The 25,244-nt window shown below is 43.8% G+C and overlaps 1 protein-coding gene across 1 annotated transcript; it reads right to left on the minus strand.

Moving 5' to 3' along the window:
- Positions 1 to 25,208, minus strand: lrrc75bb (leucine rich repeat containing 75Bb). Its single transcript, XM_034601975.1, has 4 exons — positions 24,927 to 25,208; positions 18,588 to 18,716; positions 15,423 to 15,535; positions 1 to 3,004 (listed from the first exon to the last, which is right to left on the minus strand). Exons 1-4 carry the CDS (start codon positions 25,206 to 25,208, stop codon positions 2,401 to 2,403), a joined length of 1,128 nt encoding a protein of 375 aa, XP_034457866.1. The 3' UTR covers positions 1 to 2,400.
- Positions 25,209 to 25,244: the final 36 nt, after the last annotated feature.

Below are 25,244 nucleotides of genomic sequence, written 5' to 3' on the forward strand. Positions count from 1 at the left end.
CAGATTTGACAACACACCATGTGGTCTTAGTTAAATGTTTTACGAGCTGCTGCATAACATGATCAATCATCTATAAAGTAGCACTTATATTTCTGCATCATGTTATAATATTGTGGAATAATAAATAACGCTCAAACAGTTTGAGAAGACAAGTCCACAAAAGACCAACTTTATTCAAATCATGTTTATTTTTGAAGCAACAGCAGGCAAACATTGTTTCTTTAAAAGCAAGCCACGATCTCATGAGGACAAAATCAACTACGTGTACCAATGTGTTTTTTTTTTATCATGGCAGTGACTTGTATGAATGCTGAGGATTCATCTAACAGCGATAGGATGCGAGCCAATCAGTGTGTTTTCATGTCAACAACAACTTCCCCCTAAAAAACAAAGCCCGTGCAGAGTCGTCCTTAAAGTGCAAATGAGTAAACATTTCATTTCTATGATCAAAGGTAGTAATTTACTCTGCATGTCCAGAACTCACTCATGCACACAGACGCACACTCTAATTATACTCTCATGGACACACACGCACACGCACACACACTCACACCAAGCATCCTGATCATTAACATCCCTGTAAACACAAACAGATTTTCCTGAATCTTAGCATGGAGAGAAAACCTCTGTAGGCAGGAAACGACGCGGGCTCTGGCAGAGTTGCTTTCACATGCGGCAATTTTTAACGAATCCCTCAAGAAAGAATCTCAAATTTTTCGGGATATCTATTGAAATAATAGTTTATACCGTTGACTACATATAAAGATGGACGACATGACAGCTCCCCAAAAGTGAAGCCAAAGCGTCTCGATCGCCCCCTGGTGGCTACATGTCAAATAATTAGTTTTAAAGATGGTTTCTGTCAATTTAGGTAGTTCTTATCACGTCAATCTTTCTAGTAAGTTTGGTGTTAATTACTTATCTGATGCTATAAAATGGGGTGAAACACCATGATTGACAGCTGAGACTGATTTGCGATTGGTGGAGTGTGTGTGTATCAACACGACCTCGCTGCTGTGGCTCCATCCCCCGAGTGGCTATACATGCGCAGACTCTGGCTCCCTATGCACGAGATGGTGGCGTTTGCGTAAAGATGCATCCATCTTTCTCCACAGTCTATAGTTTATACTGAGGTCTTTCCTATTCCATTAAATAGGGAAAAAGGTCTTTTGGACTCAACACGCTCTCTGTCTGTGGGGTCTGATATTTCCCTACAGCAAACAGTCATGTCCACGTTTTGAAAACCCCCAAAATAACACCTACACATCTAAAAAAAAAGACACTAGTAAAAAAACAAAAACATTGCAATTTATTCATGCTACAACAAGGATTTGTGTGCAGACTCTGCCCCACGAAGGAGAACATAAAACAGCTGTTTGTAATACCTTCATTTAACTCTGTGTATGCCGTTTAAAACGGAGCGTTTCTCGATGCTTATAAACCATGAACCACCAGTGGACAAAATTATCTGGGGCTAGTCCTATTTGCGGGGGGAGAAAATAGATTCTGCAGCTCGCCATCTGTGACTGAGCGGGTCTAATGAGACCTGATAGAGGCGCAGATCGGGTCCTCAGCAGCTCGCGTCCAAACACTCTGTGTCGTCTGCATGTTCCAGGCTGCGACATCAAAGGATCCACATGTACTGAAGCAGTGGTGCTCGGGATTTAAATTAAGATGTGTTCAGGACGCTTCATTTATTCACCACAAGTTGCTATTTATATTCTAAAATAATTCTTTAGTAAATGCTGTGTTCCAACAGGAAAACGAGGAAGCATATTTCTATGTGAACATAATCTCACTGCAGCTGAGTTCTGACTAAAAATAAATCCTGTAGATTGAAGTTCAGGTTCAGACACTGTTTGTCAAAGCAAAAAAAACATGAGCAGAAAATTAACTGATTGATTTTTTTAAGTGGGATTTTTAGTTGCTTTGATTTATTCTGACTTTTCACAGAAAAGGGGCAGCAGGAGAAAAGTTGTTAGAGAAGCAGGACCGGGTAGAAAAATGTGCTTGGGGAAATGTGAATGAGTAATACTCTCCCCAATCTTTAACACCCACTGCTGGTGTGCCCTTGTGCAAGGCACTTAACCCCCAGCTGCTTCCGTGGACAGTGACAGAGAATGGGAAACTTCTACAAAAAACGAAAGACGAAAAACAGCAAGTCTGTTCAGTTCAGTCCGACTTCTCCTGGACAAATGGAGGTGGAATCAATGTGTCTCTACAAACTGCCTGCCTCACAGCGCTGGACATCAGAGCATCCAGAGGGAAACACAACAAGTTATTATCAGAAACTGGATTCATCTTGTGCCACGATGGCACCAGCCCACACAGGAGGCTACACTCAGGGCGAGGGGACACAAAGGGATACCAGTCAGTCTGAAAGGAAGCAGCTCTGTGCGATCACCTCCCACAGAAGGGCAGCGGGACAGTTTTTGACACGTTTTCTTCACCAAAGTCCCAGGCTCGTAGCTCCAGCCTGTCGACCTCCTCCTCCCTGTCGTCCTCCTCCGCATCGCCCTCCTCGCACAGGCTGGGCTCCTCCACAGAGGTCTCCATGTTTGGGTTGTAGCGACCGAATGTCTGCGCCTCATTGTACTCGTAAATGGTGGGGAGGCTGCTGCGCAGGCCGAAGCGTCGCCGCAGGGCCACGAGCAGCGGCTGCGGCACGGTGAAGATATCCACATTGTTGCCCATGTCGATCCAGGCCAGGCAGGGGAACTTCTTTGGATCTTTGACCGTGTCCGTCAGCTCTTTCAGGATGGCCACCGTCAGACGGTTGCCATTGACAGCTAGTATGGTGAGTTTGGGCAGGCAGCCGAGGTGAGGCAGCAGCAGCCGTAAGCTCTCGTCCTGGAGCTCAGTGAAGCTAAGGTCCACGGCCGTCACCGCATCGCTGCTGCTCTGGAGGTAGAAGGCCACGCGGTGGACGTCTCGGCCGGACAGCGGGATGCCGGACAGGTTGACCACATCGCCCGTCACTTTCTTCTTCAGCGTCGTCTTCAGACTGCGACAGAGGAGACAAAACAAAGCTCATTTTGTTACAAGTTCTATCTCTGACGCACAAATGTCAGTGATCCAAGTGTGCAAATTCTTCACTGTTAACAGTCAGCAATTCAGAAGTGTGTAAAGACAAACAATGTTTACATAATGATAGAGGTTATTGATCTATAAGGGTCTGCAATGAGGTGCCACACGGTCCCACAGGTACAGGGAAACTGCAACGTGTGCACAAAAAGAAATAGAGTGTAGAAAGTGTTGCAATCAATAATGCAGAGAATTTGCTTTTAAATGTGTCTTGGTCCGAGTCCCTCAAGCAACAAATTCTGCCTCCTGGGCTGAATGTCATGGTCTAAATGGAAGCAGCTGTTTTCAGTTTTTTGTGATCACTTCCTTCCTGAATCATCGGCGATCAGAGCAAACAAGGGAAAAAGTAAACACATTGCAAACATGTCCGAGTCCTAATTAGAAACAAATGTGTCAACTTGCACCTCAGGCCAACCTAGGATTCATCACTCTTCAGTGACGAAGAGTTAATTGTGGCAGCAAGTGACGAGACCAAAACATCCAGTGCTTTGATCTTTTGTTACACTTTCAGAAGAAAGTATCAGGCTAAATGAAACAGCTAACAGTTTACGTTAAAATGTTCTTATTGTGTCCAGCTGCAGCTCTGTTGCTAGGCAACAGCCGTAAGGGCAGGACAAGCCTGTGATCCAAATCACGTAAATCCTCCGTAGATCAGACCGTCTCAATTTGACCCTCGCACTCTATGTGGCCAAAGAGGCCGTCTCCTTTGTGGGCCGTGGACACAGTAACAGGCCTGATCTGCATTGTTTCTTTTCAACACATATTTCACCTCTCGTTTCGATACAAAGGAAACTGATTTTGTGACTTTACGCGCAGAGGATAAAGTTTTGTTTTGCAAAATATCTGCATTGGCGTAGACGAGGCGACAGTTAGGCAAATAAACCTGAAACCAATAAACACAACAAATGGAACAAATAAGATAAAACATGTTAATTAGATAGATGTATCATGCTGGTTGGGGACTTTTGTTACAGCTAAACAGTCTTTATGCTAAGCTAAGTTAGCACGTGTTGGCTGTAGCTTTATATAATTAGCGCACACACATTTAAGATGAAGCAGCCTTCTCATTTAACTCTATAGGCAAGTAAGCAAATGTGTGGTTTCCCCAAAACTTCTCCTTTCAGCTCAGTCCGAGGTCTTTGGAGATTTAGTGCGGGACAGACGGGAGGATAACAGGCTGGATGATGGATGGACGAACACGCTGAAGAGGCACAAAGCTGGTCCTGAAACAAGAGCGATAAAGCCAAGTGATCATCCGTTTTCAGTCCCAATGACTTTGGACAAAAGGTGTAAAGGTGAATCCATCTCAGGGACGAGAACCACTAAGAGTATCACACCTGTCAGGTTGGATCACAGCATCTCTCGCTGGGCAAAATGAACCTAAGTGTTCTCTCTATACCAGAATGTGGTTAAATATTCATAGGAGCTATCAGGCGGCTGCATGCAGGACTATAGGCGGCAGTGAAGTGTTAAGAGAGACCCTGCCGCAGTGCATTCAAACCCCTTTGTTTAGAAGGCAGAGCGAAGACGTCTGCCAAACAAATGAGGACGAAGCGGAAGTGTGCAAGACTTTGTTTAAAAGAAGCTGACAAACAGGAGAAGAACGTCGTGTTTAACTGGCCTGAAGTTCATCCTGTGTTTGTCTTTAGAGTCTGTTTTGCCTTTGCCTCGTCCCTGTTTCCTCAGGCGAGGATTATCCCCACATCTCGCTCTGCTCTCTGCAGTCTGTCTGGGAGGCTGTGCTCTCTACATCAGTCACCCTCGCTGCCGCGTTCAGGGAAAGGAAAGAGATCTGTAGCACGCCGAGGCTGTGATTCGAAGACTATTGATTCCAGGAGGAGGCTATAATTCATCTCTCCCTCCTTCATATCCACACTCTTGTTCACCGCCGCTCACTTTTAAAGTCTTTTCTGTTTCTTGGCCCTTTTTTTTGTTTTGCAATCTCACCGTCTCTGGGACCTTGTGTCCACTCTTTCATCTCGACCAGCTGTTTGTTGGTTGGTTTGTTTGTTTGTGAGCGAGATTACACAAAAACAACTCAACGGATTTCCACAGAACTTGGTGGAAGGATGCGATATTTGGGACCTTGAAAGAACCGATGAAACTTTGGTGCAGATATTAAAAACTTTCTTTAACATTTTGAGAGGGGGCGCGAAAGATCGTGTTTTTACTTAACGGATATCAAGGAGTGTGTGGAATTTGGTGAAGCTTGATTAAACTGACAAAAAATATGAATATACTTTCATGTGAAAACAATACAGCATTATGCAAATGTCTTTCTTCAGGCCCATAAAAATGTTAAGATTTAATTCATTCTTTAGTTATTTTGGCCTCAACCTGTAGGTATTTTCTACCTGTAATGTAGAGTGGTTTGTACAAATATTTGTTTCGATGGTTAACCAGCCAGAAAGTCCAAACATTTAGTCTGATAAATTTACAGAAAACATTGATTTAATGTCCGTTGTCTTGTCGAAGCCTATATAGTCAATTAAATTCATAAGAACAGAAAAAACATACTTATAATTAGAAAGCTGAAACCAGTAAATGTTTGACCTTTGAATTGAAGTTTAATAATTCATTTTCTGGGAATATGACCAATACATTCCCGAGCTCAATCAAATATTATTGATTTCAACTGTAGTCTTTTTAAAAGTCAGACTGCATCGGGCAGAATCTTGGCACGCTCGACCACGGGAGGTTTACTGCACCACTGTGCCGCTTCTGCACTTTACTCTAATGAAACTAATTATGAGCATCGACTTCTGCTCTCCTGGACGTACTTATCGGAGGGTTTTCTTGCCACAACTGGTTCCCTGCCCTCTCGTCTGAGCGCCTGCGCTTGTGTGGGAGGAGCAGCTCCATGAGACAGCGTCAGGCAGGGTCGCTCCTGCAGCTGAGTGGGTGGTGCAGGGGGGGAGGTTGAAATCTAATGTGCTTTTAATGAGATTGAGTGAGGGCGACTCCAGACTTCCTTCCATCCAAATCCGCTGCCTCCCTGCTCCGTGGGCACAGCTCCACCCACAGGCTGCTGGGCCGGGGCGCTCAGCTAGCGTCTCTAAAGCCACATCTTACACACCGTGGTCCGTCACCACGAAAAGATGACAACAAAACAAAACGTCTAATCTGGCTCCCTGTGATGTGGCTGCCATGCTCGTAGGCAGCGGTGCACATCCTCCTGGACCGGCTCAGACACAAACAACTTCAAAGGGCAGTCGGCCGGCATAAACACGGCGCTAACCGAGAGCGCCGTCCCGCTGTACGTGGACTCATTTAAAAGCAAACAACTGAGGCGAATCCATCTATTGACTTCCTCAGGAGCGACTGATACGACAGAACAGGAATCTAATAAGAGCCGACTCTCATGTGTCAAACTATTGGCTGTTTAAATGTGGGTTCAGGCAGACTGTCTAATTGCTTTTCATAGCCTATCTTTCCTCGGGGATGTTGTTAACTTTTACGCACTGAACAAGGGTCCTCGCCGCTCTGTAGTTACGCAAACCCCAGAGGTAGGAAATAAAACATCTGGGGTTTGTGCTGTTGAAATTGAATGCAGTCGAAGAGTTTGCAATTATAGAAAAGGTCAGAAAAAAAACCCAAACAGAGGACGTGTGTTTTAACGAAGCATTTCAGAAAAGGGAATTTCGAGGAATACGCTGCTGAGGAATCTGCAATTCAATCTGTGTTTCAAACCACACTGGATGGGATTTGTAGTGGATGACAAAACCTACAGCGGTTTGATGGATCTCACAGGCTGCTGCTGTTCACACAGAGATTCACTCAGACAGGCTCCGATGCCCAGAGACGACTGTAACAAGTGCACACACCACGCATCTGCTCCAGCTGCGTCTCTTACGCAACACAATGGAAATGAGTTTGTGCAAAAACACTCAGCTGTCAGACTGATAGGAACAAGTGGCTAAAACTAACACAGTCTAACTATCCTGCAACAGATCCTCCCTTCATGGAGGTTTACAGGGTTAAGCTTTTGTTCAAATTGAGATGTTGATTTTGCAAGTTGTATGTTTATAGCTCTGTTAACTTACATGGTGTTTTTATTTATTTTATTTTATTTCGCTGTTCGGTTCAGTTGAAGCGTGATACTCAAGCATTGGACGTCTCGTAGTTGCCTGCGCCTTTCCCATTGCCGGCTGAAACATAATGGGAAAGGTTGGTATAGGTTTGGCCCCGGAAGGATCCATCCATTGGAGCCTTTGTTTCTCTGGGACGGAAGGACGCATTTGACGGAGAACTTCGAAGTTAGACAGCCTAGTTGCTCCACTGTGACGCAATTAGCATTTAGCTGCAACATCCAACTTCACCACTAGATGTCCCTAAATTCTACACACTGAACCTTTTAAACGTAACCGAACACTGGTGAACCAGGAGGAGGCGGAGGCGGCCGACGGGGCTGACACTGCATCCTCCAGGATTAAACCACGGCAACAGTATTACTCACAAACCTTTGTTAGTCTGGTGCCAGAGTTTTAAAGAAATGGCAGGAGAAACTTGTAATCCGCCCTCCCACATAGAATACATGTTCCCTTCCATTTACTCTCATGAATAAGTAATAACTCCAGGGACATGGGGGAGTGTGGTAAAGGTTATACCCCCCCACCATGTTCATTTATACTGTGGGATTTCATAACGATGAGTGTTAAAGATGGTTTTACATTTTTTCAGCACTGGTAACTGTGACTTCACCAGAGCTACTGGAGCTGATGATTAAAGAAACATTAGAACAATTTGGGGAAATTTGCCTATTAGATTTATTTGCTTCTCACACTTACAAGAACCTTTTTATCACTCGTTAATCTGCTGATATTGTATCTCTTCTATACTAATATTTCATCATTGAAGAATATAAAAGAGAAAAATATTTGAGTCTGAAGTAAATGTCAAAGGACCATCCTTTACCAGCTCACACAACCCAGCTTGAAATAATGAATTGATTAAATTATTAATTGCTTATTAAAATTGTGGCTGATTAATCATCCGTCAATTAATCGATTAACTGATGAATTGTTTCATAAGCAAATTAATCCATTTCTCTAAATGTGGAACTATTTCTTCAGTGTTTTATTGATGAGTAGCCAGCGAGAAAAAGTTAATGCGAGAGGAGGATAAATGGCAGTACAATTTATCCTCTTATAATGAATCATTATAATATTACTCGATAATATATTTACCATTAATTAAACGTTATACTCTTTATAAAGTAAACCTCATTAGATTGCTTCACATGCAGTTTGATAGTAACGGTCGAGAAAATATTTGTATCTTAATATTCTGTAGAAATAATTTAAAAGGATTGTTTTTGCTGGTCTGGTTAAAAACCCTGAGCCTGGCCCACATGGTTTAAAAGCCCAGCGGTCTGGTTAACGTCAGTGTGTCACTGAGCAGAGATATCTCAGCTAAGAGGAGAAACTCTGTAGATTTATGTCCCGCTGAGCGCGCAGCGAGACTCTTGACTCATTTCAGGGGGAATGAAATAAAAGCACTTGAGAAACACTGGATGTGGATCCAGCTCCACAGACTCGTGGGATCGCTCGGATCAATGTCTGCTTCATCAACGCTTTGGTCTTGACTTGTTTGTTCCTCGAATCGATCGGAGCTGTTTTACCTCCGGGCGTCTGTTTAATTCATGCCCAGGATGTCTGGCTCAGCCGTGGGAGACCCTACGAGTGTCTAATGTACAAGCTCATGCAGGAAAAGGTGAGCTGGTAAAGGACGGCTCCTTTGTGTCTGTGCCTGTGTTTTATGTGAACGTGGCCTCGGGCCTGTGACTGCAGACTTCCCAGCTGAACACTTCCTCAACCAGTTTGTTTAACTCAACTCTGTTTTAGCATCAAATGATGTAACTCATGCCTTAGGGTCATTTTTTAATGAGAATCCTTTACAGTCACTCTGAGGGAAAAAAAAAAGAAATCCGTTAAATATGTCATTTTCTCTCTGTCACACTGATACTACGGTTCTGCAGAAAATGTTCTGGGAAACATGAAAGTGGTGATTGCATATACTATCTCGTGTCCTCCAGTTTCACAGGGATAATGGCACATGTGCTGGGGAGGAAAAAAAGAAAGCCTGAAAGCTCATTTGGATTTGGATTAAATTTCAGTGAAACATTTAGCGAATGGGGTGATTAAGGCTTCGACCATTGTACGGCATCAACAGAGCAGCTCCGGGCTGTGCAGTGTTTTGACATCTCAGATCAGTCACTGGGTTCTTTGGTAACTTTGAATTTGAAATCTGGGGGCGGGGGGGGGGGCTCTGCAGAGCTAATGTGAACGTGGAGTGAAGCCAGAGCAGAGAGAAGAGCAGCACATGTGCCCTTAGAAAGAGAAACAGGAGAATCTAAGTGCAAATCATTAAAATCCCATCTGAAGATTTAGTGTTATTAATTCCCACAAGTCATTTGTGTCAAATTAGAAAAGGGGGCCTTTCAAAGTTTTCAGCTACTTCTTCATACAAGCACAATTGGCTCTTTGGACATGAATGTGGGAAACGGGCTAAATAGCATAAACAGAAAGGGATGTTTTCCTTCAATGCAAAACACAACCTGCACTGAAGTGAAAGAGCGAGCAACGGAAGGAGGAGCACATCAAAGATACAGCGGAAAGAACAAAGGGAAAGAAAGTATTACGACTCTGCAGCATCAAGGTGACATGGATCGCTCCTAATAGTTTGACATCCTGCCCAAGATAAACACAAGCTTGTGCCAATGATTACAAAACTGCTTGGCACGGAACGTACCATAATGCAACAGTGCGGCGTGTAAAATCCGCGGAGGAGCTATAAATGCTCCCCTGATTTGATTTGATGTGACAAACTGGATGCTGAGGAGAGAAGGATACTGCGACGGAACACATAGAAAACAGTTTGCATTACATAACTGCATATCATGGAGCAGTGCGCCTGTGTCTGCTATATTATGTCGAGGCACAGTTATGAAACCGGCATTAAAATGCAGGGCTCCGAACACACAGAGAGAGAGAGAGAGAGAGAGAGAGAGAGAGAGAGAGAGAGAGAGAGAGAGAGCGAGCGAGCGAGAGCGAGGGGCTGGATAGCGGGGAGTGATCTTCATTGACCGTAAAGGAAAGGATCGAGACCCACGATTCATTAGAAGCACAATAATCCTTATTTGTGTTATCTCAGATTTACAGTTAATATCCAAGCAATGAGAGGTTAAGTGTGGTCGAATCCCCGCATGAAAACAAACTGGAAATGATGTAATTTGACTTTTAAAAAATTCTATAAATTTATAAACTCCTTCAACCTCGCATCTTTTCCTTTCTTTATGGCCCCGTGCCCTGAAGATGGGAGCAGTGGATACCGAGCATCTCTTCCCCTCTTCCCCCCTCATCCTCCAGCAGCCTGTGCCGCGGGAAGCCCTCAATTATTGATGGATGAGGATAGCGGCTGGATCTTTAAGTCTCTATTAAAAGTGGAGGTCAAATAGAAAAGCAGATTGAGCAGGCGGAGTGCGGCGTGCAGTCATGTGGAATATTCCACGTCCAACTTGAGACATGAGCAAAACCCTCTCCAAAAACCTGACGTCTGCGATTGGGCCCTCGAAAAATACGAATTCTAATTCTATTCTTTTCCCAAGATTTTCACGCCCACGCCTCAGTTGTTGACCTTGTGGGTTGGGCAGAGGTCGGGCGTGATGAGTCAGAGCCGGTTCGACCCTCCAGCGCTCACCTCAGGGGGTTTGAGTCGTCTTCAGAAATAGGACGTACACATTTTAAAGGCAGATGACACAGGGATCAGTGTACCGATGCCACATGTGGAGTAAACCGACTGAAGGAGAACTTCATTTTTTCATTTTTGCAACAGTTTCTCTGATATAACTTAGATTTTTAATATTTTATTTAATTTGTATGTATGTATACTTGTATGTTTATTTATATAACCGTCGTCTTTGTTTATTTCTAGATGTTTGTGTTTTGTACATTGGGTAACCCTAACAAAAATAAGGGTGATGGCTTATTATTGTAAATTAAACCAGTTTGATGCTATAATGGGTCAATTTTACCCAGCAAACAATAATGTTACCTTTCTGGAAATCATGAATCTGAAATAACTGCAATCCATCCAATAGCAGAGTTTAGATTTAGTTTGCTAGTTTACTGTGGATGGAAGAGAAGAACAAAGAAATCTAAATGTATTTTTCAGATTTTTAATTGTCAATGAGCATCATAATGAGTTTATATCCATGGATCATCAACACATACAGCAGTGAGGAGCACAAAGGTGAGCGGTGCGCTGCAGTGACAATATCACTGTGGCCCTGGAAGGATCATGTTCGGGGAGAGAGGCTCAGAAATAACAGCGAGGAAGGGAAGTAAAAGGGATTTCTTTAAAGATTAGAGCAAATTAGTCTGAGCAGAGCAGCGAGGAGCTGGAGAGAGAATCTCACAGAGCGCTTCTCTAATGATTAGCAGGTGAAACGCTGTCAAGGAAACCGGGGATAGAAATAAAGTTGTTGAAACGCAGTTGAAAAAGTGGCGATAAGCATAAAATTACACAGACGTCTCGGAAACTTTTCACCGCTCCACCAGATCGAGTTTTAGTCAAGACGCCAGGGCGGCCTTTCTCAGGGTGTGATTCAGGAGTGAGAGGATGACGTTTGGTGCAACTAAAGGAAATTCGTTTTTCATCTTATGAATATCAGTGATATAAAAGTGGAAATTTGTATCCGCATAGTCTGGAAGAGTCACGATGGCGGTCACAGGCTGGTGTGCAGGACGGGCAGCGTTTTGTTCGTACAGTATGGAGGAGGCTACTTAGGTCTCATTCTCTGTGTCAGCATCTGGGGATTTGAAATCTGAGCAGCCACAGGGAACCAGTGGAAGCAGCACAGGAGGATTTCTTGTAGGGGCAGAGAGTAGACCAGAGCAAGGGAGAGGGTTTCAACTGCTGGGATGGGGAGATGATTTAAATGTTGAGCAGTGAGAAGAGCAAAAAAAAACGCTAGTGGAGAAAGTTGGAAGCTGAAACCTGTTAGTCAGACCTAGAGACAAAATTCTTGCGCTACATTGTTTGGTGTCACATCTCGACACTTAAGCTTCGATCAGAAGAGGTTGTTGGAAGGTCAAACAGCTTCAGATCTCCCTTACATCTGAGTTTCTGTATTGTGTGTGTGCGAGAATTGAATTTTAACGCCCACCTCTGTGAGAAAGTCTCAGTCTGAACATCTCTCTTTTGCTCTTTTTTGTCTTCCCTTACACAGCTATGTAGTCATTTGCATGTGAATGAACAAGAACAACGCTTTGCACGACAAAGGAGAATTTGAAAAATACACCTATTTGCAAAAGAATGCTGTTTCCAAGTCTCCACTTCCTCCCACGACCAACAAATACAGGGGTCTGCGCAGTCACTCAGCTGTTGTGTCACGGTCCTGCTGATACACACACTCGACCAATCGGGGGTCAGTCTCAGGTTTCATGACGTTTTGTAACTTCTAATAATTAAAACCAAACTTACTGGAAAAATGATCACTTGAATTAACATCATAGTGATAAAATCTACCTAAAATGACAGAACAATCTTTAAGGTGTATAATTTGACTTTATATTTTGGCCCGTGTCCCATCAACTATCATGGAGGAGGCGGGGTTTATGACCTATACTGCAGCCAGCCACCAGGTGGCAATTGAGACGCTTTGGTTTCACTTTTGATGGATGAAATAAAATAAATAAATAAGTGTTGACGTGTTGAAATTTGAAGACGTGACGTCAATGGAGACCATTTGCAGATGTTCCCCGGTGTCTGAAGTGTGCATGATTAGACATGAAGTGTTTCCAGATGTTGTTAATGATGCCGCAATCAGCTTCTTGTTATCCGAGGACATCGTTTGTTATTTAACCTATTTTTTGGGGCAGCTGATAAACAGCTGCTGGTGTCTTTAATGTCCCAGTGTGTCGCGACTATCCTGAGCTTGATATGAAGATGAATAAAAAATGACTTTTGGCCCGGCTTCAGAGAGGGAGCTGTGGGAGGAGAGGCACTTTAGTCTGAGAAGTGTGAGGTCTGCGTCAGATATCACGACTCAGACAGACTATCAATGCTCAGCCACAGCTGATGGCACCTGCCTGAACAGCTGTCAGAGCCACAACTCGTTTCACTCTCATCATCAGTCGGCACGACGGAATATCAGCACTTCACTTAATCCTGCTGAACCACGTTTTCGACGCTGACTAATGCAGCAAAATAAGAGAAACACCAGATGGACGCAGATTTCCTTCGATACACACAGTCTCATTGGTGACGCTAAACACTGAACAGAAGAATCGTCATGAACCACAGTTATTTCTTTAAATATACTCTGGTCTGTAATAGCCACTGTAAGCATCAATTATTGCCTTGCAGTAAAGATGAGCAGTGAAATTCGCATCTGCAGTCGTGAGTCCAATCTCATCCAAATGTGCTGGAGCTCGATGAATCTGAAATCCAATACCAATTACAATAACATTAAAATATCCTCCGGGGACTCGGCTATACTGTATTTCTCCGAAGCCTGGCACATGCAGCTGCGGAGGAATAATAAAAAAAAAGAAATTGCCTTGATAATATAATAAGCGTGGCACACTTGCTTTGCACTCGCAGGGTTATAAAAGCAAAGCCGGCCGCAGTAATGAAGCTTGAGTTTTGATTTATGTGTTATATTTGTGGAAGATTTGCAACCAACTGCATATATCTCACGAAACTCAATCCAATCGGAGGCCCCGCTCGAGAGCAGGCCCTCGCACATTTCTAGATTTATCAAGCAGTGTTCTCACTATCGTCCTCATGGAGAAAATGACAATGTAAGCACGCAATATAGGTTTTCCCATTCCTAAATATGAACAGATCACATTCGCGATAGATTCGAAGCAAGCCTTTCAACCTAGCAGTAATTCCACCGTCCCTCTCTTTCTTCCTCTCTCTCCGTCTGACAGACAATTTCCCCAGAGCCTTGGCTCAAAACTGCAGAACCGCCGCTGTGTGGCAACTGTTGAGCGAAATGGTCTCTCAAAACAAGGAGAGGAAGAAAATCCCACAGGGAGAAAAAGAGAGCAGAGGAGGGAAATCGATGCGAGGAAGGGATTTTGAAACGGGGAGAAATCAAGGAGCTGGGGAACAAGTGGGAAGGTGATGGACGGAGAGGCGGAGCAGAAGGAGGATCGATAACAGAAAAGCACCTGAAACCTTGTAAACCGCTTCCTAATGCTTCACTTGAACCAAAGACAGTGGGTTTTGTGCGAGTTGTAGGGAGCGTTAACGCGGAGCAGAGGAAACAGTCCCGCGGTACAGTTTCTGTCTGGGTGGTTGCAGTGGAGGCTGCGAGGGGAGCAGAGCCGAGCTTGCTAATGAGCTCACTACGAGAGTCTGCCTGTGTTATTTTGTTGCGTGTTATTTTGAAACGCCGCAACCAAGAGACTCGGTCGGGAAGTTAACCCAAGCTGTCGACAAAAAAAAAAGTCTTTCAATCTGGGTTAATTGCTCTGGGAGAGGGAGCCTCGTGATCGTCATTATCATAATAACGTCTCCACTAACGTATACCTGTTGCCTCGTTTGAGCCCCTTTTTCGTTTGTTTGCTGCTGCAATCAGTGGCTTTCTGTCGTTTCTTCCTTTCATTCCACTCGAGCTCGGATGATCACTATCAAGTTCAAATCCCAGACTGTTCACTCCTGCTAGTTATCTTAGCCTCGTGTTTAAGCAGATCAGTTTTTAGGAGCACACCTTAATGATGTGGGATAATGGAAGAAAAACACTCTGGGTGGTTTGGATCGTTGAAGTGTTTCAGCCGGTGTGAGGCTGTTTTCATCACAATCATATCAAGTGGGAAACAGTTTTTTTTGCAATTTGTCACCTCGGGATTTTCATTTTCTTCCACCAAGTTTCATCAGTATAAGTTATTTATCTTCTGATTTGTCTCAGGGTTGGGGTGGGCCAATGTATTTCAACCTTTATTAAACAAGTTAAGATCAAAAATTAATTTCTGGTCATTATAAGATTGAGATCCGATTCCATTTTCCCTTCCGGATACCGATTCCAAAATCTGGTCTTTGCGTATCAGCCGGTACTGAACACTGAAAACGGATTTATTACACTTGTGGAATGAAATCTAAGGAATAACAGTTTCAAAAAACTTTAAACCTATTAAACACATGATGAAACCTTAAATTCCTGGAGGTAATCCATCCCAGGTGATGGACCTGTCCCAGACTTCCTCTGAGTATTTCAGAGAGGCTCTGTGGAGGATTATGAGCGGCGCTGATGCTCACGGTGAGGACGTGGAAACGGTGGCGTTTTTTCGATCTGAAGAGCGACGGCACAGCCGAGAGGAGACACTCACCACGCCTGAGACTTCCTCCTGGGCACGCTCTGTCTCGTCCACTTGGAGTGAGGGGTCAGGTGGTACAACAGCTGGCGGCAGATCTTGTTGGTCGACTTGAGGGATTCTTTTTCCTGGAACACACACACAGACACACAAAGGGCGGAAAATGACCAAATGTTAAATTAAGTCGCTTTCAGACATGAATTCTGGAAAAATTGGACCTGGACCTTCTCTGGAAATATCCTCCGGAAAATATCCTCAGGAAATATCCTATGGAAAATATCGTGCTGTATTCTCACATTGGCTCATTGTGACATTCTCCAGAGTTCTTACTAGTGGGCTGGCAGGAAACCTCTGGAGAATGTCCACAGCAACTGACTCGGACATTTGCGTTCTCACATACAGTGAACTGTATGAACCTGTTTGTTTTTCAGTACATGTCTAGTAGAGCGAGGACGGAGGGAGTGAGGGGAGCTATGATGTAAAATTATTCATACATGATTCATAAACATGTTCAAACTCAACTCAAATGTCAATAAACTGAAAGATTAAACGTCTTCAAAGCAGAAGACATTTATAAATTCTTTTTTTCCAGGCAAACTACTGATGTCAGGATTTTCACAAGGTAACAAAATGTCTCTTTCATGTCACATGAAAACAACTGCTTCAAACATTTTCTACATAGAAACGCTAATTATTTTCCCTTTTGCCTCCGTCTTCCTCCGTGTCTCCTCCTCGCCTTTACCTTCCTCTCCTCCTCTTCTTCTCCCTCTTCCTCCCCCGTCAAAGGCTTTAAACGGAATGGGTTTTGCGCTGAGCAGGCTAAATCTAATTAATGGTACAACACGACAACAAGGAGGAGGCAATGTGGCGAGAGAGAGAGTTACAGACGGGGGCAATTTACCTAAAGGCGATTAACCATTCCCGCTGCCACTTCTTTTCTTGGGCGACAAACAAAACATGCCTCATATACTCTAAAAACGTTCAGCGCTGCTGTTTCGGCCGCTCGGATGACTGAGCACAATGTTACAGCAGCGCATACTGATTCACATTGTGAGAGCGTTGTTGGGAAACTGAGGTGTGGAGGACTCAACCATGTAATGTGCAGCACTGTAACTCTAAAAGCAATGTTAGCAATGAATCATGGGTTTGTAAATCTGATCGCATTGGAAGCAGAACATACATTAGATTAATCTGTAACGACCATGACCTTACAATTATAAATGATGCGTGCTGTAGCCCTCAATATGTCCTTGGATATATATATAATCTGAATAAATCTCAGTGTAGTGGAAAACAGTGGCCACAGAAGCCGCCAGGCCTTAAACCACTGCCTCTCTACATCCTTGTCACGTCTGACACAGAATCCTGCCACGGGTCACCAGCCAGTCAGAGCTGCCAGCTCCTCGCTATCCGTCCCGTCCTCCTGGGCTTTCCTCGCCGAAGCAAAACACACAGATCGGATCAGTTTCTTACAGGTGATTATCGTCAGAGCTCTGTAAGTAAAAACTACACCACGGCGACTTTATCTTGAGGAGAAACCATCTTTTCCTTAATCTGATAAGACCATAATAGGCTGGAATGGCCCCTAGGTCTGTGTTCTGGAGCTTCTTCGCCCTTATACACGAGTTTGAGATGTAATTTGAATTTTAATACCTTTGATTTGTATGCCAAGTTACAAGTGGATGAGCAGACTTTTGGTCCGATAGTGTATCCTTGATTTTTGTCAACCAAATAAATCTGACCTTCGTGAGCAGTCGGTTTTAATGATGAAAAATCGTCTTTCTGTGCATTCAGGCCTGTTATCCTGCTGTTTACTAATATTACTGATATGGATAAACCTTAGACATTGGACGTTAGTAAAATGTAGACACTGATTAAGCCCTGATACACAGAATTGCTGTCGTCTCCATATGGCAAAGTGCAACTCAATGACGCATGGTCTTTTTGATAAAGTGGTTTATGTAACTACGGCAAAGAAATGCTGAAATAATATAGATACATTTCTCTCCATCTTATTAGTATTTTTACACCGATCAGCTAAAGAGCATATCCTCTGAGAGTTGCGTGGGCGTTGGAGCCAACCCCAGCTGATATTGGGTGAGAGGTGATAGGTGAGGCGCACCCTGGATAGGTCTAGTGTTTGCACAGTTCTTTACAAGAGAGGTCTCTCCAGCATCACAACCCTCCCAAGGCCACAAGGTCGTTGCCCTCAAAGCGCCCTCACGGATGTTGCCAAAGCCACGTCACTCACAGGCCTCAGCGCCTCCAGCCCTGTTGACCTCAGCATGATGGCCACTGGGCAATTCCTCACACTTGCCAGTAGGAAGCAACCGAACCACATGATCTCAATCGCAGACCTGCAGGTGCTGGAGCACAGCTGCCGCCCACTTCCCCCTGTGTGCAGACGGACCCACACAGTGACGCTGCAGAGTCAAACCCTGTCCCAGGTCGTCCCTGTGTCCTAAAAGTAAAGTTTATGAGAAGCTAGAACTTCTCGTAAACTTCACAGAACTTTACAGTAATGCACTTTGCTCAGTCGGTATGACAGGCTGAAAATGTCCACAAAGCACAAAGTTACTTATTTTACTTATTATTCTTAAACGATTGTCTAAAAACTGATGATGTTATGTAACACATGTTGCTTATCTATTGCGTGTGATTCCTGTCCTTCTTTTCCGTAGCTGGTTTAGAGATAAAGGCTGTTGTGTGTTGTACAAATTGTAAACCAATTTGACAAATGTACGCTTTTGTGCTGTGCAAATAAAATACTTTGACTAGACCTAAAATATTGTGCTGTTGCATTTCCTCATTAAAAACATGAACCAGTCAATTATGATCAATTACGGAGCCTGTTTACTCTTCACAAATTATTATTTGTGAAGAGTAAACAGGCTCCGTTCACTCTTCACAAATTATTATTTGTGAAGAGTAAACAGGCTCCGTTCATGATACAAATTGAAATATCTAAAGACGTCAAGAAATGACCAGTGTTTCCCCGAGCTTCTGTCGTTGTTTAAAGCAAACTGACAGTCGATTGTTGTCACAATAGCCTGACAACAAACAATGACGTATGTAATTAGCCTTGGCAAATAAACACGGACACGTTGCAGCTTGAATGCGTACGTTATAAAATTCTAGTTACTGATCTGTTCATTCATGCGGAGTCAGAGAGATTCTTACCCTTTTTGGACACTGCAGGTCCCGAGCCAGACTGAGCAGCAGCTCGTGAGAAATGGGGTCCACCAGGTTGAGAAAGGCTGCGTTCTTGTACAAGATGTCGTTGAGCGACGTCCCCTGGAGGCCCAGGTCCTGAGAGGTAAATAGAGAGACGGGGAAGTGATTCGATTATCTCTTTTCTATTCGTTTTGATGAAAGCAGTCGTGTCTGAGCCGAGCTTAATTCAATATTCGATTGATATTTCATGGATAGTTTAATGGAAAGAGATTATCAGTGTTTATAAGCTTTTGTTCATTATTTTCCCTTTCATCTCGCTCTCTTATCAGGCCAACGGCTGATAAGGTTCTGCCATTGGAGTCGTGATAACACCCAGCTGATTAGGGGTGGGCTGGTATTTCTTTGAGCTTTGTGTGTGTGTGTTCGTGAGTGTGTGTGTGTGTGTGTGTCTGTGCATTGAGATCAAGGTTTACATAAAACTAAAAGCAGTGTGGTCTTTTCTTCACTTGTAGCATTACACAAAACACAACTCCGAACTATCTCGTCGTGTTTTGATTCTAGATAAATGCTGTGATGGAAATTCATCTTGAGATTTGAAATAATGAAATTCTCAGACTGGAGTTGCCTTTGAGTCTTTATAATAGTAAGCTCTGCAGAGGTTACACAACAAGCACGGGTGCTCAAAATGGAACTCGCCGCAAGTTCACAAAAGCCAGAACTTATACAAAGAGGCGTTTCATAAAACATAATATGAAAAAAGACATGAAAGACATGAGATCATCTGTGTCTGTCCGTCCGCTGTAGCAGTTGGAAGAAAAACATCACCAAATAAGGGCATGCACCCTGTTGATCAAGGTCATAGCAGTGAGACACCACCAAGTAAGGGTTCCATCCTGTCAGGTAGACAGTATCACAGCAGTTAGACACCTGGTCAGGGGGATTTCCAATACCTTAGACACTGGTCAGTTGAATTTTCCACTACAATGCACTTCTGACTTCTACCTCCAATCCCTTCACAAATTGGGGCGGATGTGGCTCAGGAGGTACAGTGTGTCGTCTTCTTACTAGAAAGTCGGTGGTTCGATCACCGTCCATTCCGCATGCCGAAGTGTCCTTGGGCAAGATACTGAACCCCAAGTTGCCCCTGATGGCTCTGTCGGCAGTGATGTGTGATATCAGTGCACAGAAGCTCTGTATGAGTGTGAATAGGTGGATGGTAAAACTGTAATGTTTGAGTGGTCAAGACTAGAAAAGTAGAAGATACAGACCCTTTACAATTCAGAGGTAAAATGTGATGTGCACAAAAGGTGAATAAAAGCAGGGAACAGGAAACATCCCCGGGAGTCGACGATGATATTTGTATCATCTTCGGTCGCTTTCTATTTGCAGTGACACTGTAAAGATTTCGAAGCTGCTTCTTCAGGTGACGCTTCGAGCGCCATTAACATAAAATGACATAATGTCTTCAGACACATGAAATGGCCCCACCAGCAAACAGCAGCCACATGCTCACACGCACACCCTTCATGTCTCCATGACTTCAGAAGACATTACGCTGATTTACTCTCATTTCCTGGAGCCTTATACAAAACCTTATTCTAACACAAACCTAACCTTGAAGCATGTCCTCAGTTTAAAATGTCATGATTTCTGTTATTTGTCCCTAAAAAATGAACATAGGCTCCCATTTAGGTCCCCACAACACCAGTAAGACCCAGACACACAGTCTTGTAAGGACACTACATTGATTTCAACTCAGTGTACAGCCCAACGAAACCCTTATCCCTAACCTTGACCATGACAAATTCATTCTAACCCTAACCCTGACCCAACCACATTTCAAATCTTAACCCAAACCTCAACCAGGACCTCAGAAAGGATGTTTAGACACATTAGGATCGAGCTTAGGTAAGAAACAAGTTCACACACACACACACACACACACACCAACAAAGTAGATTAAAATAGCAGCACAGCAAACAGCAGGGAAGACATGAGGCAAAGCAGATGAAACAAAATAAGATGAAGATGAAAGGTTTTGAGGAAGGAGAGTCAAATGAGTTACGGCTCTGTTATTTCACAACAACTGTTACAAGATGCTTTCCTCCGCTAATGCACAATGTTACATCATTAACATAACTGCTGCTGAATAGAAAAACACGTTTCATGGGACCACCGGCCCCTCGTTTGAGTGTTTTCTGTCATGTAAAATTGCACCAGCTCGAAGAGTAAATAGTGTCAGCTCTATAGGAAATTAAAAGCTTTTTCCAACGGCAGGCTGGAGGCTGAGCCTGTGTAAAACATGCTCTATAAGCCCTGACAGCTCCTCACACTTTGGGGCACGGCGGAGGCAAAGAGGAAAACTCCCATCAGCATTTTCTCCTCCTCCAGCTTTTGAGTAGATTTATCACAGCGGAGCTCTGTGGGATTCCCTGGTGTTGGGCTATCCTCCAGACCAGCCCGCTGCCCGCCCTTCAATAAACCTCATTTAGTGCAGACGCTGGCTACCACATGTGTCCACAAAAAAAAATGGGAGCACAGAGGAAATTGGAGACTATTCTGCAATGATGATAATGTGTGTGTTGTGCAGCTGCAGAATCAGATATGATTTTTTTTTTCTGTGCCGCTCTGTGGGGGATTCGCAGCTGAAACTAAAATACACACATCAGAGATCTGATCCCACGGATTAATTTGGCTGATTCCTAATCATGAAAGCATGAAATGTTTTCCTACTTGTCACCATCAGGATCCGTGCTGTACACTTGCATGGACGACTTCAGATCTCGCTACAAATGTCCTTGTGAAAGCTGCATATCTAATCTGATGTCTGCCTCATCACGAAAAAAGTCTGAATAAAACGCCGAGCTCCGGATTGCAGAGCATCATCCCACACAGGCAGTTCATTAGAATCCAATTAAATATACTGCACAGAGCCACAGATCCAGTGCCACAGTGTTTCTGCTTCACCGGAGGAAACATTTCACAGCTGACAGGTGAACTCCGGCTTTGTTTACTTTCTTTCTCGGACTGAAGGATTAAATATTCTCTACCGACTTGACACATTGTTGGGACCCTCAATGTAATCATCCAAGACTCTGTGGTTTCATGTGAAAACATGAAGCGGAAGTTTCAAAGACACATATTCCCACAGCCAGGGGCAACAAAAGCTTTGGCGGAGGATGAGGTCAATATGTCAGCTTAGTCAGATGTGACAGGACGTGTGCGGGATATCTCCTTCTTATACATTCTGACACACAACTATATGGCGCGAGAAAAGGGCATTAAGCTGACATCTCCATTATTATTGCTACACTTGTATATGTAATGTTTCCATAAAATAAAGGAGAACTTTCTACATAAAATCTTTAAATTCACACCAATCCTCATTTTATTGAAGGTTCACTCTTTTGCTTTCAAACCCTTAACTTCAGTAGGTCTCATGCAACGGGTGCAAACATGCGTATTTGCTTTTTGCTTTTTGCTGAGACCACACTCACAGAAGGCGTTTTTAGACATGAACTTCAGAAAATGTCTGAACAATTGGGTCCAGATATTTTCCAGAGTTTGCTTGGAGAATACACGAGGCCGGACGTGACGTTTTGTTGACACCGTCATTGGTCCTTTTCAGCAAAAGCTCTTGAATCTCGTTGTCTTTCTAAGTCGACATATTCATCGGTGTCTACATGTTTTTTTGCAATTTATATATTCAGTTTTGCGTCAGTTGCATTGTAGAAAGGTCACCAACACACCCAGTCGCTTGCTGTGAAGTCTCTGACATGAGTCATCAGTCTTCTCATCTAACTGTGTTGTCAGTATATCATATATTACTGTGTTTCTTGTTTTTATCTAAATGTTGACAGGAAGCAGGTTGGAAATGTAGCGAGAAAGAGCAGGAGGACTCCCCAAGTAACGGTGATTATCTTCTTCAATCCTCTACTTTAAATTGTTTTGTTGATTTTGTTGATTTATATTGAAGGAATATTAATTTTCTGTTGATCATCAAACCTCTGCAGCTTTATATGCAACAACTGTGTAAGCCTGGATGAATAAACGTCATAAAAAAAATGTTCGTCATCCACAACCCTTTAATTAGCGCCCCCTCCATTGGTTACTCTGTGTGCACGCTGTAGTGTAATTGATATGACCATTTGCTGATTCTTTGTGTACTCATGAATACCTCGAAGATCCCAAACTAATCAACTTAATAGCCCAGAAGGCAGATCTGCGATGGAGGTGTACAGCACGGGGGCTGCTGTTATTAGTCACCTCCTGTAATGACTTCCCTTTTTTCTGAAGGAAACGTGTTCCGGCATCCATCATCTCAAGGTGATTATCTCCAAATCCATCCTTCCCTGAGAGGAACAACAACAACAGGCGATCCGGTGCCAGCTCTTTTTTTCTTCTTCCCCCAGTCTTGACGTATTGTTAGTCAGACACTTGGCTTCAGCCCCAACGACAGACAACAGCGGCAGCACTCTGGCTTCACCTCGGTGAGCGATGGCAACAGTATTCGTGCTTCGTGAGCAGTTTAAATGCCGAGCTAAGGAGAAAGGCGCCCGTGCTCATGACCAGCAAATCTACATCTTGATCTTCAAGATGCTTCCCCCCCCCCCCTTGAACGATATAACTGGACCGTTTTAATAAATATGGGAAAACTCTGAAGTTGCAGATCAAGCTACGCATGAGTCCCTCCTGCTTCACATAAATATGAATATAAAGCTTTACAGATTTAGATTCCTCCCTCACCCGCAGTCTCGTACCCTCGGTCTATTGTTTGAGTGCAGAGCCGCTGTCTTCAGTTCCCATCGGTGCCGTTTCCTGCTTTAGCCCGCACACATCTGTATAATTTCTTCTACAGCAGTGTACAGATGGGCAGGGAGCTTCATGACAGGGGCCTCTCTTGATCAGAAGTGCTTTTGTCTGAACTTCAAAACTCTTCTTGTCTGATCAATGCGCAGCCACCAGCAGGCAGCATGAAAGCTCAAGCTGAGCCCTAAACACGATTTCTTTCATTTTTTTTTTGTCTCCGCTTCTCCCTAGTTTGAATAAATCTCCAGAAGAGGAGGATTAAACCAGGGAAGGTGTTACACAGTGACGTGCACCAGATAAGACAGAAACATCCTCACCTTATTGCTTTAGATGGGAGCAATGAAGCTGGGATACATAGGTTTGCAGCATTCTGCGTGTGCAACAGGGGCAGAATAGAGCTATTTATCAATATGTGTCATTTGAGTTTGGATTAACTGCACCTTCACATGTGCCTCGGTGTATTTAATATTCTCTTTTATGTATATTTCAAACCCTCTTCACAGCAGGGAGCAGTAAACAATGTCAGAAAAAGGGGGCAGATGCGCCCGCAGCGTGCCATTCATCCCAGATTTTAAGATTTTCTTTTAACCCTGAAAAGACGGTGTTAACAGGAGTCTCTGCAGTCGGATGATATGATGTTGCCATCTTCTGTTTCCTCTCCTTTATTCTTGTGAGGTAGAGACTTTGCAATCTGCCAACTCATAGTGGACAAACATGCAAGCGGAAATACTATGGGATTGATTTGCGATGTCAAATGGAAACCTGAGATACCATATGCTTTAAATTTCATTTTCTGCTGAACTCTGCACAAATCGTCAGGAAGTTTGTCACATTAAAGGATTAAAGCAACATCTGTTGCTGAGTCTTCTTTTAAATCATTTTGTGATATTTTAAGGAGTTGGCATAAAAGGCCCAGTATTCAGTGTTGTTTGGAGCCCACTGAATATTCAGAACATGAACTGGCTCCATGACCATTCCCTTTCACACAGCACAGGTGGTCGACTTAGACCAGCGGCTCAAACAAAAGAGGCATTTGCAAGTGCTGCTTTACAGTCCATGCATGTCTTTAAAGCTGAAGAGTGAAGATCACTCTCCAACCCGAGTGAGAAGTTGTAAAAAGTAAATGATTGAATGGTTTTAACTTCTGAAAAAATGATTAATGAAATGACCTGTAGATGCATGTGCCTGTTGCCAGAGGGATTTAGGGCCGTTCCAGCTGCTGGGATCATCATGGTGATTTCATCACTGGCCTGTAGCCTACATGTCAGATATTATTATGATAAGAGCGGATTATTATATAAACTGATGTTGTACAAGACATATGGTGAAAATGATAAATGATGTTGTACAGATGAAATATTTGCAGACTTTTTTTTTTACACCAAATTTACTGTGTTTTTTTGTCTTTTTACAGATTAAAAATAAACTGGATCTCAGCTCTTGTAAGTAAGGAAACTTTTTTGCACAGCTTACAGAGTCAATCACAAAGTTTCATCACAAACAATAGACTGGTCCACGTTGATGCGCATCTCTCACCTTCCTCAGCAGCCGGAGCACTTCGGTCGCCTGCTCCATCCTCTGCTCCCGCAGCAGCCTCTGGATCTCCCGGATCCACGCCACGCGTCGGACGTACGGGCTGCGGTTGTTCCTGCGCATCATCCCCGGCAGCTTGTCGGACCTGAGCACCAGCGAGGTGAACAAGAAGTCTCCCCCGCCACTTCTGTCCCCCTCTCCCGGCGCGTCATTCCTCTGTCGTCTCCTCTTGGACCACCTGCTCTCCAGATCGAGGCTCCTCTGCCTGGTCAGCTTGGAGCCCATGTCACTCCTGGCTGTGAGCGGACGCGCGGCTGGAAG

The sequence above is a fragment of the Hippoglossus hippoglossus genome, chromosome 12 (assembly GCF_009819705.1).
Source record: "Hippoglossus hippoglossus isolate fHipHip1 chromosome 12, fHipHip1.pri, whole genome shotgun sequence".
Classification (NCBI taxonomy): domain Eukaryota; kingdom Metazoa; phylum Chordata; class Actinopteri; order Pleuronectiformes; family Pleuronectidae; genus Hippoglossus; species Hippoglossus hippoglossus.

Coding starts and splice junctions, on each gene's coding strand:
- lrrc75bb (XM_034601975.1), bottom strand. CDS start 25,208: ATGGGCTCCAAGCTGACCAGGCAGAGGAGCCTCGATCTGGAGAGCAGG. Junction 15,536..18,587: donor ACCTGCAGTGTCCAAAAAGG/GTAAGAATCTCT, acceptor TGTGTGTTCCAG/GAAAAAGAATCCCTCAAGTC. Junction 3,005..15,422: donor AGGAGGAAGTCTCAGGCGTG/GTGAGTGTCTCC, acceptor CCTCTGTCGCAG/TCTGAAGACGACGCTGAAGA.